The 15557-nt window shown below is 37.4% G+C and overlaps 2 protein-coding genes across 4 annotated transcripts in view; one reads left to right on the plus strand and one right to left on the minus strand.

Annotated features, from left to right (window-relative positions):
- Positions 1-1958, plus strand: part of LOC111509446 (uncharacterized) — a 26934-nt gene extending 24976 nt beyond the window's left edge. For all 3 annotated transcript variants that reach the window (XM_023165203.2, XM_023165202.2, XM_074177123.1), the window contains one exon: positions 1792-1958. The gene's annotated coding sequence lies outside the window, so the exon portion shown is untranslated. The remainder of the gene's footprint in view (positions 1-1791) is intronic.
- Positions 1943-9881, minus strand: AIMP1 (aaRS-interacting multifunctional protein 1). The gene is made up of 3 exons (XM_074177124.1): positions 9668-9881; positions 8138-8635; positions 1943-2318 (listed from the first exon to the last, which is right to left on the minus strand). The coding sequence occupies exons 1-3, from the start codon at positions 9791-9793 to the stop codon at positions 2031-2033; spliced, it is 912 nt and encodes a 303-aa protein (XP_074033225.1). The 5' UTR covers positions 9794-9881; the 3' UTR covers positions 1943-2030.
- Positions 9882-15557: the final 5676 nt, after the last annotated feature.

The raw sequence follows: 15557 nt of genomic DNA on the forward strand, positions 1-15557 counted from the left end.
GACTTCTCAACAAGCAAGTGCATTCTAATTAACCTAATTACAGCTCATAACAGTATGTTTTTTCACATTTATTCGTTATCAATAATTCTTTTGAAAATAATCAATGTTTTATAACTATACGTGTATCAGATGTCACACCCAGCACTTTTTATAAAAGTGGTATAAAAACGTAGAATTTTTAATTCTTTTTTTAATAATTTTTGATTACTTACATTGATTCTAGATGTTTTCAATAACAGACTCTTTAAGTGTTAGTATAATTTGTCATCAATCAATTTATTTTAGTTATTATGGTAATTTCTTGACTTTTTCAGTTTTCTAGTTATTTTACTTACTAAACTCAATATGAGACACATTCAAATTGTCTCATGTCTGTTACTGCACATTTTTTGATTGGAAAACTGTATGGTTGAAAGTCACATCTGTTTTTTTTTTTTAATCTTGATCAGGGTTTCAGTTCCAACCAAATGTTCTCCCTATTCTTTAAAAACTCTCTGAATTGATTTGTATGTATGGAAAAGAAATAACAATGACACTTTATTGCAATACACTAATGATTTATTGTTTGTTGGATATTTTATTGGTCATAAAAAATAGAAGTGAATTTGATCCATTCAGTTCATTATAATATTTGATTTGCATTGGTAGAACTAATTTCACCAGGAATATTGTGAATACTAAAATTCTCTAAAATGGGATATTTCCAAGTAGCTTGGCGACTGATTTAATTGTGTGAAGAAAATTCTCAATGGTTAAACATGGTTCAAAATTTTAAACATTGATAGTCGTCAATATTCAAGGCCACTTCTAAATTTAAAAAAATGTACAAATATAGTACAACTCTTGATTAGCAATGATGAAAGTCCCAAATTTATTTATCTTTTTCTGGGGTCCCAATTTTCTCGTTACAAAAAGTCAGAAAAGTAATGCAGCCTATTATGTGACACAAAAAGTGTGTTTAAATATCAAAGGTATCCAAATGTATTCATCATAACAAAAATTATAATAATCCTCGAGTTTAATGTTTTGATGTGGAAATTTGGCTCTTATGAACTTGATATCAACACTAACAGTCATTGTGATGCACTGTTTGGAACCTTTGGTGTAGTAAAGAAATTTACTGGAGTTTATCGATCACTTGGTGATCGAAACTCGAGTCGAGGTGTTAAAAAAAAACGGTTTGGTGTCAGGATAAAACTCCAGTAGTATTCACTAACAGTCATGTCAAGGAATACTCGGAAATCCTCAGAAACAGTTCCAAATTTTGATGATTTCTCAAAGAAACTGTTTGCATAATTTGAAATCAGAAACCTCATGAAGCGGGGACAGAATTATTTATATTATTTGAACAATATGCATGATATCCTTAAGAAAATGCAGTTTCGTGTTTTTTTCAAAACCCAAAATATAAAGACACTGAAAACCTCGGCCATGAAAGCCTCAACCAACTTTTCTCGATGTTAATTTCTTTGAGAATAGTTTATCTCTTGATGGCATCAACTTATTTGATGAATGTGCGCCAAGAAAAATGTTCCTGCTATGGTGTAGTTTTCATTTCAGGCCAAAGGTTCCAGTTCTACCTTTCAATATCTCTAGCTATTATTTTTGATTCTGAAAAGGGGGAAACTATTATTTTTGTCCCAACTTGAAAAGTTGTTGTTTTTGCATAAGCTTTTCTAGATATCCTATTTTGCATAATCAATTCGAGTAACTTTCTGATATATTATTGTCCATCAATGCAAGTCAATGTTATTTTGGACATACATTACTAATGCTTTCTTTCCTCTTCAGGTGTGTAAATACTGTCAAAAAATTCTCCAGCAGACTATCAACTGAAAATTTTGAATTGTATATATTAAAATACACATTTTAGGGTAGTCAGTTCACATAGCTTTAGGATTTCTTAAAGATTATGAATTTTTGTTGAAAGAAAATCAATACATTTTTCAAATGTTAAACTGCCAATGTTTTATTGTAGTGTGGATGATAAAGAAGTATTTTTTTTATTTCAATAAATATGTACAATCAAATCACTTGACGGGTACATTTATTAATGACTTGGCAACACAAAATCCTTTATCCAAAACAGTCCAAGGTATGTTTTTGTAGCAAGCTTGCAACTGGTCATTGGTATGTAAATCAGGAGCAACAGTTTCGAATATTTTCTTTTTGGGATTCATAACAGGATCTGGATTTCTTGTATAACCTTCACAATGTACTAAGTCCCCTGGTTCGCTGTCAGCAGGTGGAGAAAGCACTTCAACTCCGGCTTCACTACTAGCACACATGACCATAGCTTCCGAAGTTATTCCACGCATCTAAAAAATATATATTCATACCTACACTTGCATATAAACTAAGTTCCAAAATAATTAATAATAGACAATATTTAAATATAAATCCTAATATACAATCAACTCAAATACTATGCGACATTAAAATGAAAAAACCCACTAATAGCTGAAATATTTTATTACTTTTTGGTATACACATTTTCTATGGTAAGATAAGCAAATAGGCATATTGTCAATGAGGTTACCAATTTTCTTCTGAGGGATCCCAAGCTATATGTACCATAAAATCCTTCCAAAGTCTGAGAATGGACTGAACTTACTAATTTCCTCCTCATGATATCCCAGACATGCTCAATAAGTGAGTGATCTAGAGATTTGAAGTGGCCAAGGCAACAAATTGACTTGGTTTTATTGGAAGTAGTGCAAGGTAACTCTCACTTCACGTTGCTGGGCATTATCTTCTTGGAAAAACGGATTGCGGAGGGTCCGAACATAAGTTAAAACATGAGGTGTCACTTCTTTCTGCACGTAACGCTGGGCGGCCATATTACCTGTTATGAAAAGCAAAGGGGGCCGACTTCTATGAACAGTCGCCCACCACTCCTTTACTATCTCAGTGTGGTGCATATGTTCTTTCACAGAAAACTGAGTATCTCATCTTTCAGTCCGTCCACTTCTCGACCATCATGCATCCCCAAACAAACATCTGTATTCATCATGAAGATAACTGTGTTCCATTTCTGGTTGCAGTGTCATCATACTCTGCAGACGATTATCTATTTATTCTAATGGTGATTTCTCTGAACCAGCTTTCCTTCCTTTCTAAAGGCATAATGAACACCTCTGATAGATTTTTAACAACAGCTTTCGCACAATCTATTTTTTTGATATACAAAACCATAGTTTCAACAATTGATTATTTTGTAAAAAGCAGGTTAAAAAAACAAAGTATCGTTAAGGCATGAAAACTTATCGTTTGTCCTGCCATAGAAAACATTTATACTAAAAATGAAAATATTTCAGCTCAGTAGAGGACAAATTCATATCAAATGATGTATCTGAAATTTATAATGCATGTTTCAATTTCATTATAATAATACTTTTTCCATTAAAGAAAACGATTGGCAATGAAAGTTCTAATAAAAAACCTTGGATATCATAGAACTCCATCAAATGACTTTCATTCAGTATGTGACATGTTCAAACTTCTCAAGTCTTCTGGCAATGAAGTCATAATTACACAGTTGATAACTGTTTCAATGACTTATTCATAAATATTAAAAAACAGAACCAAATATCCCATAGCCCCAATTGAGGTTCAGAAAAATATTCAAAAAAATACAAAAATATTTATAGATGAAATCAATGGTATAGCTGTGGAAATAGTCAGCGACATAATATCCCACCCCTTGTCATATCTGATAAATAAATCAGTTTGCTGTGGAAAATATTCAAATTCATTAAAAATATCCAAGTCAGTTCCTATATTTAAAAATAAAGGATCAAAAAATTAATTGATCAACTACACAAATATAAATCTGCAGTCTTAGTTTGCAAAAATCATTGATTATAGCTACCATCTAAGACAATGAATTTGTCAAACAATACGAGCGAAATGCAGCATGGTTTCAGACAGCAGCGATCTACTTCAACTGCAGTGAGCAAACTATGAAATAACAACTATATGAACCTTTATAATAAGCAAACTCCAATTGGTCTATTCTTTGATCTCTCCACAGCATTTGATACAGTCAACCATAAATTACTTCTGGAAAAATTATATAGAATAGTAATTAAAGTAGTAGCAAATGACTGAGTTGCTACATATCTGGGTAACTGATTCAGTAAAATCGCAATCTGCTTCCATTTCAACTACAGTTCCGTAGGGTTCCATATTGGCCCCATCATTCATTATTTTATTTATGAGTGATATTCGGCTTTCATATAGATTCTACTTCTTCAAAAAAAGCTATAATCTATGCAGACGATACAAGTCAAATAGTAGTAGAAAATAATATTCAACAGATTACAAATGCTACAAACGAAATCGCAGAGGAATTCTCTCAGTGGTGCACAAATAGTGCACTGATATTTAATATAGAAAAGACAGTCTTTATGGTTTTCCAACCAAAAAATATCAGTTATGATCTTTCCCCCCAAATAAAGATCAATCATTAATCTGTAGGCCAAGTAGATCAATTAACTCTTTCAGGGGCAGTGGTATAAAATTTAGCCACAAAAAATGTGACTGTTTTTGGGCAGTGGTACAATAAATAGACTACCTTTTCAAATATTTATTTCTTGAAGGGCAGCGGTTGGATTTTTGTACCACTGTTGTTTCACCGTACTTTCATGTGTCTACTCATACATAGATGGCGCCGGACGTTGTAGAAGGTGATACAAATGTGAAGAATCCGGTAGTTCGTGTTCAAACGGATCTGTTATTTGAAAACACGGTGTATTGTGATTTTATTGAGTTTTCTCAAGCAGAAATAAGAAAAAGTTGTCATTATGAGGTAAGATATCTTTTTTTTTTGGCATGTTTTTTTAATGTTTAATATTGTTGAAATCTATTTTTACTGAATCAATAGTTTGATAGGCACAATTTGATATATCCAAAATATGTACCACCACCCCGGAAATGCGTTTTTCATTCTGTATTAATTTTTCAAAATTTCTTCACTGATATTTTTTTCGAATCCTTGGTGTTTCAAACTAATTTATACTGTCAGCAATCTGGAAAGCCCTATCGTCACACGAACAAGAATGAACTTGAAACTTTCATTGGAATAAATTTGCTAATGGGTATCAAAAAAATTGCCCAGCTACAGACTACTGGTCAAGCCGAAAAGAACTCAATGACCCTTATATTAGCAGTCTTATGCCCGTGAAACGATTTAGTTGGCTTTTAGCAAATTTGCACATCGCTGACAATAGCCTACAGCCAAAACGCGGCGATCAAAATTTTGATAAACTATATAAAGTTAGACCCCTTCTGAGAATCATTTATCGCAAAAATTCAAGGACTGTTTTTTTTTGTCAGAGCACATTTCAATTGATGAGTCCATGATCAGATTCAAGGGCAGATCAACACTCAAGCAATATATGCCCAAAAAGCCTATAGATAGAGGTACAAAGTGTGGATGTTGGCTGATCAGAGTGGTTATTGCTATGAGTTTGATATTTATACAGGCAAATCAGGAGGCTCAATTGAAAAAGATTTGGGTAGTAGGGTTATTCTTTCTCTTGTACAAGGCCTTGAAAACAAAGGACATCGGCTATATTTTGATAATTATTTCAATAGTGTTCCATTATTAGAGTGTCTTCAGGCCAAAGGGGTATATGCATGTGGAACAATTAATTCATCACGAAAGTATTTGCCTTCTTTTTTGCCTGATAACAGAATGAAGAGGGGCGAATTTGATTATTACGTTAGCAACACAAAACTTCTAGCAATCAAGTGGAAGGACAAGAGATGTGTGCATTTGCTTTCAAATCATCATAAACCAGATCAGGTTTCATCTGTAAAAAGAAAAAATAAAGACGGCACTTCCGAAGATGTCGCTTGTCCGTTGCTCCTCGTTGATTACAACAAGCATATGAATTCTGTCGACAAGTTTGATCAAAATAAAGCCACTTATGAAGTAAATCGGAAAAGCCACAAATGATGGCATAGAATTTTTTTTTTATTTCCTAGATGCATCAATAGTTAACACTTATGTGATTTATAAGCAACTAATGTTAGAGAATCCCGATTTAGAAGCTCTAACCATGAAAGATTTCAGGCTCGAAATAGCACGTAATCTGATCACGGAGCCACCAAGAGCAACAACGTCACGTATCCCAGTAACTGTGAAGCGACACAAAAAATTTGTTCCCAAAGATGTGAGACTAGCAGATTCACACAACCAATTTATGGTACAAGGAGACGGTGTGGCCTTTGTAGCACGAAATTGACTCGAGTACGAACTAACTGGATGTGCTCAAGATGCCAAGTTCCACTGTGTTTGGGAAAAAACAAAACATGCTTCGAAAATTATCACAGTGCTTAGTTCGGGGCGGTGGTACATAAAATGAACCACCACATTTTTTCCTCAAATATAATTTTTCTTGTGAAATGGAGTTAATATTCAATCTCTATGCATATTTTCAAATATAAGTTTGATGAAAAATTTGCTTGTTCAGAATTTTTTACCTCCTTGCCCCTGTAGATCAATTTATGAGAGACAAATTCTGCCCCTGAAAGAGTTAAGGTAACCTGGGTCTAACAGTCGACCAAAATTAACCTGGGAAACTCACTTGGACAAATCAATCACAAAACTGGGTACCTTTTATTCTGTGATAAATGAGTTGCAAGGAACAGTATCTATGTATGTAAGTAAATAAACTAACCTACTTTAGACTAGTACAGTCCAGACTGTCATATGGTCTGGCATTTTGGTGGCTCAGCACATATAACAACAGTGTTCACAACAAAAAAACATACGGTGCCTCGCTGGCTTACATACAGAAACTCGTTTAAGAAAACCTTCGATTGTTCAATATTCACTATACCCTGTCACTATATTTACCCTGTCTCTAAAATCAGAAAACTTGAAGTTTATCACAAGTAACATAATGTGTAATGCGTTCTTTATACAAAAAATATGGGAAACTTTGTAATGTTACGAAAGAATTGAGTGCTTCATCTTGTAATGTTATCCAGATTGGTGCCGGAAAGGCAATTCGACAAGTGTTTTATTCCGAAATATCAACGTCCACCATTGAGGATGACAGTGTTCCATGTAAGTGAATTTCATCTCTTTCATCTACTATATCGTGTAGCAAGATTGTTTTGAGTATAAACTGAGTAGGAAAAAGTGTTTTTTGTATTATTCAATGTTCATAAAAAAAGTGTCGTTTTGAAAGTACTTCTCTTTCGTGAAAGCAGTTGTTTTGAGAGGACTTTTTCTTCCAGTTTGTGTCTGAAAGTAGCTTCTATGCATAATCTACACATTTTTGAAAACAGTTTATTTTGAAATCAATTGCTTTTTTTTCCTCCTTTGGAAGTTTCCTACATTTTTCGTAGAAAGATGAAGCAAAAAGACAACTCAGTAAAAAGTAGAAAAAACCACGAGTTGCAACGAGGGCTTTTAAACAGTTCAAGATAACTCAGTTTGAAAGTCAACCTTCTTTGAAATGAATTTTCAAGATGTTTACGGAATACATTGGACACCTCTGTGAATTTGAACCTGTTCAAACGGACTGGTCAGTTTTCAAGAAGAGTTTGAAAAACTATTTTGTTGCTAACAATATATTGGAAGATAAAATAAAAAATGCTATTTTGTTAAATGATGTACCAATTGGGATTCTATAAAAGATGGGATTCTTACTGCTGATATTATTATCAAATTTTAATTTGTTGTCAATTGATATTCCTAGAAGTTTTAGCAATGGGACAGTTTGTAATATAATCATTGACTATGTTTAAATCACTCCTAAATGACTAATGTTAAATATTCCCAATTAGAAAATGTGTTGAAAAAATAGCATAAAAGGGTTTAAGAGCGAAAAAAATATTGTAAATATTGAATTTTGATTGTGTTGATGATACTATGGAATTGAACCAATGTTGACTTCTGAAAATCACATTAGTGGTTAGTTTACAGTATTTTCAACATCTTTAATAGGTTGATATTTATTGATGAAGCACAGTGAAGTTTTCAACTAAAATTGGTCCAATCGTTACCAGTAATATTAATTATCTTTTATTTACTTTCCACTGAATATAAGGTAATATGTGTTTTAATAATAGAATGTAAGAGAACAATATAAAAGGATTTATAGAATGGAATTGAACTCACCTTGACGGGTTTCAAATTACATAATAGAACTACAATTCTGTTGTTCAGTTCTTCCAATGGAATATGCTTGACAAGACCGGAACATACTGTTCTTGGCTTCTCTTCACCACAATTTATTTTCAAGACATACAGTGTGTCTGCATCTGGATGTCTCTGAACTTCTTCTACTTTACCAACCCTCAAATCTAACCTTCCAACATCAACAGGCAATTCGACAGGAGCCTGTTTCGATTCATTCGATTTTTTTTCTTTTTTTTCTTTCTTAGGTTTTGTTACCGGCTCTGGGATGTTAGGAGTCGGTGTTTCTATAGGGTTTTCAATAGAACTCGTCAGTAAAGTATTCTTTTGATTCGGAAGTGGTATTTGTTTGACTCCATTTTGAACTTCCAAGTGAACCAATTTCTTTTTAGCTTCCTCTACAGCTGCTATTAGTTTAGCATTTTCTTCTTGGAGTTGTTTGGACAACAGGAGATTATATTCTTTGTTTATAATTTCCAACTAAAAATGTTTTTGATAAATTTATTTCAGAAAAAAAATCATTCACAAAGGAGTAAAATATTTCATTCTCTTTCAAAAAGGCTAGATATGTTTTGTCAACAAATTCTGTCAGGTATGTAAACAAGCAAAAATTAAAGTTTGATAAGAAAAGTAGACTGATCAAATAGGGACAAAATCGGAAATAATTATTTATCATGGTACGAAATATAATATGATTTGTAATTAATAATGATAGCACACATTGTTTTACTGGAATATTTTTATGACATCCTTGCTAATGCAGTAATTAGAGGCAGAATCCGAATGTGCTTTATCGTCATAAGAACGAATTATTTTTGACCAAATCTCTACATAAAAATAAAATATAATACAAAATTAACAAAAATAAAATTGTTGCAAAATAGTCAGAATGAAACAATAATGATACAAAAAATAGGCCAAAGAAAATCACTGTTGATGAAGTTACTGTGTAAGTGAAACATGTGATATATTTTTCAAATAAAGTTTATGGACATCAAATCGTGAGGTGTAGTTTATGAAATTACAATTGTAATCATGACTAATTTTTTTTCCATTTGTCCCAGTTTGTTAAGATTGTATAATTATATCGCATTTATTGTTTTCAATCATAACTTTAGTGTTATTGAAAACAAAGGGCAAAGTTCATGGATGAAACATCATAAGAATTGTTCTTCTCGTAAACCTCAATCAACTTCAACACAAATTTTTCAAAACAGTGAAATTTTCGTACCTAGATCATATACATATTCATTTTGACATCAATCGAACTTATTCAAGTGTAACAGTGGTAGAACCTTTGCAGGTCCTATCACAGGGGATACAAAATATTCACTGTTGTGAATGCTGATTTGTTGGGGGGTCACAAATATCTTCAAAATAAAAAAAAATTGTACATATCTGATTATTTTTCACGCAAAATATATGCAGGAATTCAGAAAATTTCCTGTACACATTTGATAGGGATATTTCAATGGTTCTTGCAAAATAAATGCAGAAAATTGATCTACTAACCTCACTTTTCAACTCGTTGATAGTTTTTTTGGCGAGAATTGTATTTTGTTTAACACGTTCGATCGCTACTTTACTTGACATATTGATAAGGTATCTTAATCTGAATATACCAGTAAAAATATTCATCTAGAAATCATTTTTTGCAAAATAGAAATGATAGAAAATATTAACAATGTTGCAGTTTGCAGTGCCTCTAACTGTAAATCACAGAACATTGAAATTCTGCATACTACGAAAACGAAATAACATATGGCCTTGGTATTTTATCAGAGAAGAAACCTTATAAAGGCTATATTCTGATATTATATAAAGAATTATTCTGACGTTAGCTGTCAAAGTGACAAACAGAATTATTTTCGCTACGACTAATTTTTTGAATTATTTCCACAAAGTGCAGTATTTCTGATGGATGATCAACCATTCGCCAGAGGTTAATCTCTCTTATTAGTGTGAGTGTTAGTTATAGTGAGCAAGAACCCGCCAGACCTCTTGTAGGTAGGTAGGTCTAAAGTGAGTGGATCTATTCGACTCTCCACCGCAACCCACAAGGGTTTATTGTGGCTGACACCTATTCACACTCGACCAAATGAACCCAGCTTCTTAACGAAGCCGATTAGTTTGTATGGTGACTGGTCTTTCAGGTCAGATGGTGAGAGTACGGATCTGCCGAACTCAAAAAACCTGATTCGGTCCCCAGCGGGGCAGGCACAAAGTATATGCTCTGCAGTTTCATCATTTTCCAGACAGAGGCGACACACACTGTCTTCCGACAGTCCAAGTCTCTGCATGTGATGATTCAAATGACAGTAACCTGTAAGAAGGCCTGTTAGACATTGTAGTTCATCCCTACTGTAGTCCAACAACTGTTTGGAATCAAGCTTCGAAGGGTGAATAAACGCCTTGGAGTGAGCCAATCCTGGAAGATTCTGCCAGAAGTCCATAATTCTTCTTGCCATCCAGGTGTTAAGTGTTTGTTTGGCAAAGCCCAAAGCGATGTCAATGACAGGTTCTGGTCCAATGAAGCCGCTTGCAGCACCCTCCTTTGCAAGAGAGTCAGCAGCTTCATTGCCTTCCACGCCAGTATGGCCAGGAATCCAGACCAGAGACAATCTGTTTAGTCTTCCTATCGAAGAGAGTCTTTTTTGGCAGTTTGCTACCAATTTAGACGTTGCTCGGTGGGGGCCAAGAGCTTCCGACGCCGCTTGACTGTCCGAGAATATTTTTATTGACTTGTGAGTGAGGTTGGCTTTATCCAATCTCTCCGCACACAATTCAATAGCGTAAATTTCCGCTTGAAATACAGTCCCATAACTCTGTCCTGGGTCTGCGACTGAAAACACCTGCACCAGAACCGGTGAGACCTCTGGTGAGTGCGTCCAGACATATCACTTCACGAGACTGTTCACAATATTATCGCCTGCCCTTGGAAAATCTAAGGGTATGAGTCGTTCCGATAGCGGTATGGAGGAACTGCTAGACAGTCTGATGGCCGGGGACAGGGGTGAAGTGATTGGCCTCATAGGCCTTTTGCCTGACCGTCTGGGCCTGAGCCCATCAGAGTTGTTGAAAGTCACACCTGGGTCAGCGATTAGGAAGCCTCCTGGCACCCCACCAGAGGTCGGGGAGCTTCTTGATCGTACTCCGTGGAGAGTCTCCTACAAATATACCCCCGTCGGCTCCACCATTTCTGCGCAGCCTGAGACAATCAATGCTATGACAAAGCCGAATGAACCGGCAAAAAAGAAGCGTAGACTTCCGGAAGACTTTTCTCCGCTTCCTCCTTCTTCGAAGCCAGCCTCTCAAACAAAGAGAAACACCGGTGCAAAGCCAAAAAAAGACAAACAAAAAAGCACCTAAATTATGTGATGGAACATTAAATTTCTCGGAATCCGAGATATCAACAACTGAATCCTCTGTGAAGGGTGATGTAATGACTGATGTCAATGTGAGCGATGGCTCTGAAACGAGTGAAAAGTCTACTTCCACTGTACAGGGTGGCCCAAAAAACCAGACTACCCAAAACGACGAAACAAATCAGACAAATCAGGAACAGGGAGCTACCTCCCTTCTCCCTCCGCGCCCTTAGATGCCCCAAAACATCAAGAAAACTCGCGTTTCCCCAATGGGAAATGTTCCTCCTGACGAAAATCAAGTAGTTTTCATAAAAGAGCTCTAAAACAGCGCATTTTAAACTCATCATTTCAACCTTTTTCTTTAAAAAATTATTTAAATACTCAAAAAAGAGGAATGAAATAATGCATTCTGGGCCTTCAACATTTAAAGGGATTCGTTTCTATTTCACCATTTGGCAACATCGGTTATAGCTAATAAAGGACAATGAATATGTTACCTGTATGAGACAAACAAAGATGACATATTTCAGAGTCGTGCTGTTCTGTTTACTTATGTTCCGAGTTCCGAGACGTTCTGTGACATATGACTTTTGTGCACCTAACCTATCTTCCTCTATATAAATAAATAACAAAACAACTGTTGTTTATGTGGCTTGTGGAGGTGGAATCTCGATATAGGCGCTGTTGCCATTATGTGACTTAGAAACAAATCTCTTTAAAAATTAAAACCCAACATTTGAAACATCAGTTTGAATACTTTTCGAAGTGAATTTGAAAAACTCATGAATTAAACTCTACTTTATTTTGTTCAAACTTGCATTTGCTGTAATAACCAAAATTAAGGAACATTCCCCATTTTCGTTCGCCAGAAGGACAAGTTGGTTCATTTCACAAAGTTGGCTACCTTTCACAAAGTCAACTATACGAAAGCAGTAAACCTGGTTGACGGCATTAAAGTTCAGCCTTCTTCGATCGAGGACTACAGGAGTATGTCCAAATTATTGGTGAGGGAGAAAATCCCTCATCACACGTATGGCCTTCCTGAGATCAGGCAAATTAGAGCCGTCTTCAGAGGGGTCCCGAAGCACCTGAAGATCGCTGACATCGAGGGCGCCTTGGTGGAAAAAGGTTTTCAGCCAATCATCTGTCTCAAGGATGATGCGTGGAAATCGTCTGCTCCCTTTGGTTTTGGTTCAAGTGAGCCAAAATCAGAAGCATATCTACGACGAACGGGACCTCCTTAATGTCAAAATTAAAGATGAGTCCCAACACCAGAAGACACTGGTAGGGCAGTGTCACCGATGTCAGCGGTTCGGGCATAGCCAAAGGAACTGCTTAGTCCTCCCCATCTGCGTCAAATGCGCCGGCAGACACCTTTCAGGAGAGTGCAAGAAGCCAAGGGCAGATCCTCCAAAATGCAATAACTGCAAGAGGGTGCATTCTGCGAACTACCGCGGTTGTCCTGAGTTCCCAAGGTTCGCAGGAGGACAAAGGTAGCTGCAAATGCCCCCCGAAATGCACCAACACCTGGGAGGCGTCCTGCCGGAGCATCTGGTACACGCCCGGGTATGAGCTACACAGGAGCGACCAAGAGCGGTAACATCTCCGCCAGGCCGTCCGCGGCTCCCTCTAGAAACTCTTCATTCAGTTTCCCGTACTTGAAAAAATGTTTACAGTCATCACAGACGTGCTAACTGGAGCTTGTTAATGGCTAGACAACCTACATTGCCTAGCTCTCTTTAGGTTGTATTTTGAAATGCCAATAGTATTTCAAACAAAAAACATTATTTTGAGAACTTCTTGACAGAACATATCATCGATGTTGCACTTGTGCAGAAAACCCACCTACACAATGAACCTTTTGGTATTCCAAACTACCGTTTCTACCATAGAGAACGTGTTGGACGTATCCTCACGTACAATTCGGCATTGATTCAGATCAGTTACACGGCACGGAAGCCGTGGACGTTGAACTCCAACTGAGAACAGATTGTCATAGACTAATCTCAGTTTACAACCTTCCGCGGAATCGCCTACTCTCAGAATCACTAGATGAACTGCTGATATCGACAGATACCCCCACAATTGCTGCTGGTGACTTCAACGCCAAGCACAATCTGTGGAGCAGAATCACCAATGCGAACGGCCGAGCGCTCCATGCGCATGATGACAGGCATGAGTATCGAATGATGGGTCCAGATGAGCCTACGTTCTATCGTGGGAATAAAAGACCTGACGTGCTTGATATCGCACTACTCAGGAACGTCTCCTTGTCCTGCGAAGTGTACACTTTGTCGGACTCAGATCATAATCCAGTCATCCTGATGCTGAGTGATGATCCCCCTCCTCAGGATTATCGCATGAGATCATCCACACTAGATGAGCCTTCAAGGCTCATCTAGTGGAGACACATTCGGACCGTGAGGCGCTTCGAACTCGCAACGGTCTCGACGCGGCAGTGGCGAATTTCGAAATGTTTGTGAACAACGCTTTCCGCGCAGCCACAACCAGGACAGAGTGTCCTCTGCCAAGCTACAATGAGTTTCCTCCCAGGATAAAAAACCTTATCCGGGAAAAAAATCGACTCAGACGAGTTTATCAGCGGACTCTCTACCCTGGAGACAAGGCTGCGGTTAGCAGGATGGCCAACCAAGTTAAACAGGCCATCACTGACTAGAGAAACGAGAGGTGGAGCGAGTGTTTGGAATCTCTCGAACCTGGGGATGAAGAGCTATGGCGAGTAACCCGTAGGCTCGAGAAGAGAAAAACCGCTCCCTCACCTCTTCACGGACAGCGCGGCATCTGCTACTCCCCCGCCGAGAAGGCGTTGGCCTTTGCAAACACAATGGAGAGTCAGTTCCAACTTAACGTTGATCCGGATGATGATATTGACTGTGATATCCGGCTGGAACAGCGGGTTCGGCGCATCCTTAGGGAAAATGATGACGACGTGATCCTTCCAGCTTCGGAGGAAGAACTGAGGGGGTACATTAGGGCCTCCAAACCCAAGAAGGCTCCGGGAATTGATTCAACCCTGTCCCCCGTCAGGGAAATCCAAGCTGGAGTGCCTCAAGGAGCTGTGTTGTCTCCACTATTATACAGCCTTTACGTGAGCGACCTTCCGAGGTTCGACCTCGAACGCTGGTACCTGGAATGGAAGATTCGGGTGAATCCAGAAAAAAACGATTTCAGACAGGGAAATCGAATGGAAAACGCGAGTCAAAATACCTAGGTCTTCAGGTAGACCGCCGACTCACCTGGGCAGCGCCCGATCTAGGGGGGGGGGCAAACCGGACAATTGCCCGGGGCGGCAAAAATAGGTTAAAATTATACCATCTATGGCATAACGCATGGGTAAAAGGCGGCAAATATTATTTTACCCGGAGCGGCGAAATAGCTGGATCGGGCGCTGCACCTGGGTAAATCACATCGATTATATCAAGAGCAAAGTACAAATGAGGATAGTCAAACTCTTTCCTCTGATCAACAGAAATTCCAAGCTCAATCTTAAAAATAAGATTTTATTAGACAATACGATGTTCAAACCTGTCATTATGTATGCTTCAGGCGCTTGGGGACAAACCGCTCCGTCAAACCTCTCCATTTTGGAAAGGCTGCAAAACAAACTAATCAGGATGCTGGTGAACGCTCCATGGTTCGTGCGGAATGAAGCCATTCGCAGAGATCTGAAGCTGTCAACTATACGGCAGTCCATTCAGTCGAGGAATCAGAGAGTTTTCCAGTCAGCGGAAACTCATGTTAACCCATTACTTAGGGAAGCTGTAGATTACACTATAGACGACCCCACTCGATTCAGAAGGCCCCACGACGTCTGTTAAAATGAACAGTTTATTCATCAAATACCCCAGTCAGGTAGGGGTACACAAGGCCAGAGCGGCATAGACGTGATTGATCTTTATGTCATTACCAAAAAACACCTTCAGGTATGAACCACTCATCCTCCTGACGAATGAGAGTTGAAAGGGTAAGGGAAAAATTTCCAACCTGAAGAAAAGAAAGATGACAAACAAAATATA

This window comes from Leptinotarsa decemlineata, unplaced genomic scaffold, assembly GCF_025532065.1.
Source record: "Leptinotarsa decemlineata unplaced genomic scaffold, Ldec_3_MD MMD2_tig00002159_RagTag_RagTag, whole genome shotgun sequence".
In the NCBI taxonomy this organism is placed as follows: Eukaryota; Metazoa; Arthropoda; class Insecta; order Coleoptera; family Chrysomelidae; genus Leptinotarsa; species Leptinotarsa decemlineata.

Coding starts and splice junctions, on each gene's coding strand:
- AIMP1 (XM_074177124.1), bottom strand. CDS start 9,793: ATGAATATTTTTACTGGTATATTCAGATTAAGATACCTTATCAATATG. Junction 8,636..9,667: donor TCAACGAGTTGAAAAGTGAG/GTTAGTAGATCA, acceptor AAACATTTTTAG/TTGGAAATTATAAACAAAGA. Junction 2,319..8,137: donor GTAATTTGAAACCCGTCAAG/GTGAGTTCAATT, acceptor TATATTTTTTAG/ATGCGTGGAATAACTTCGGA.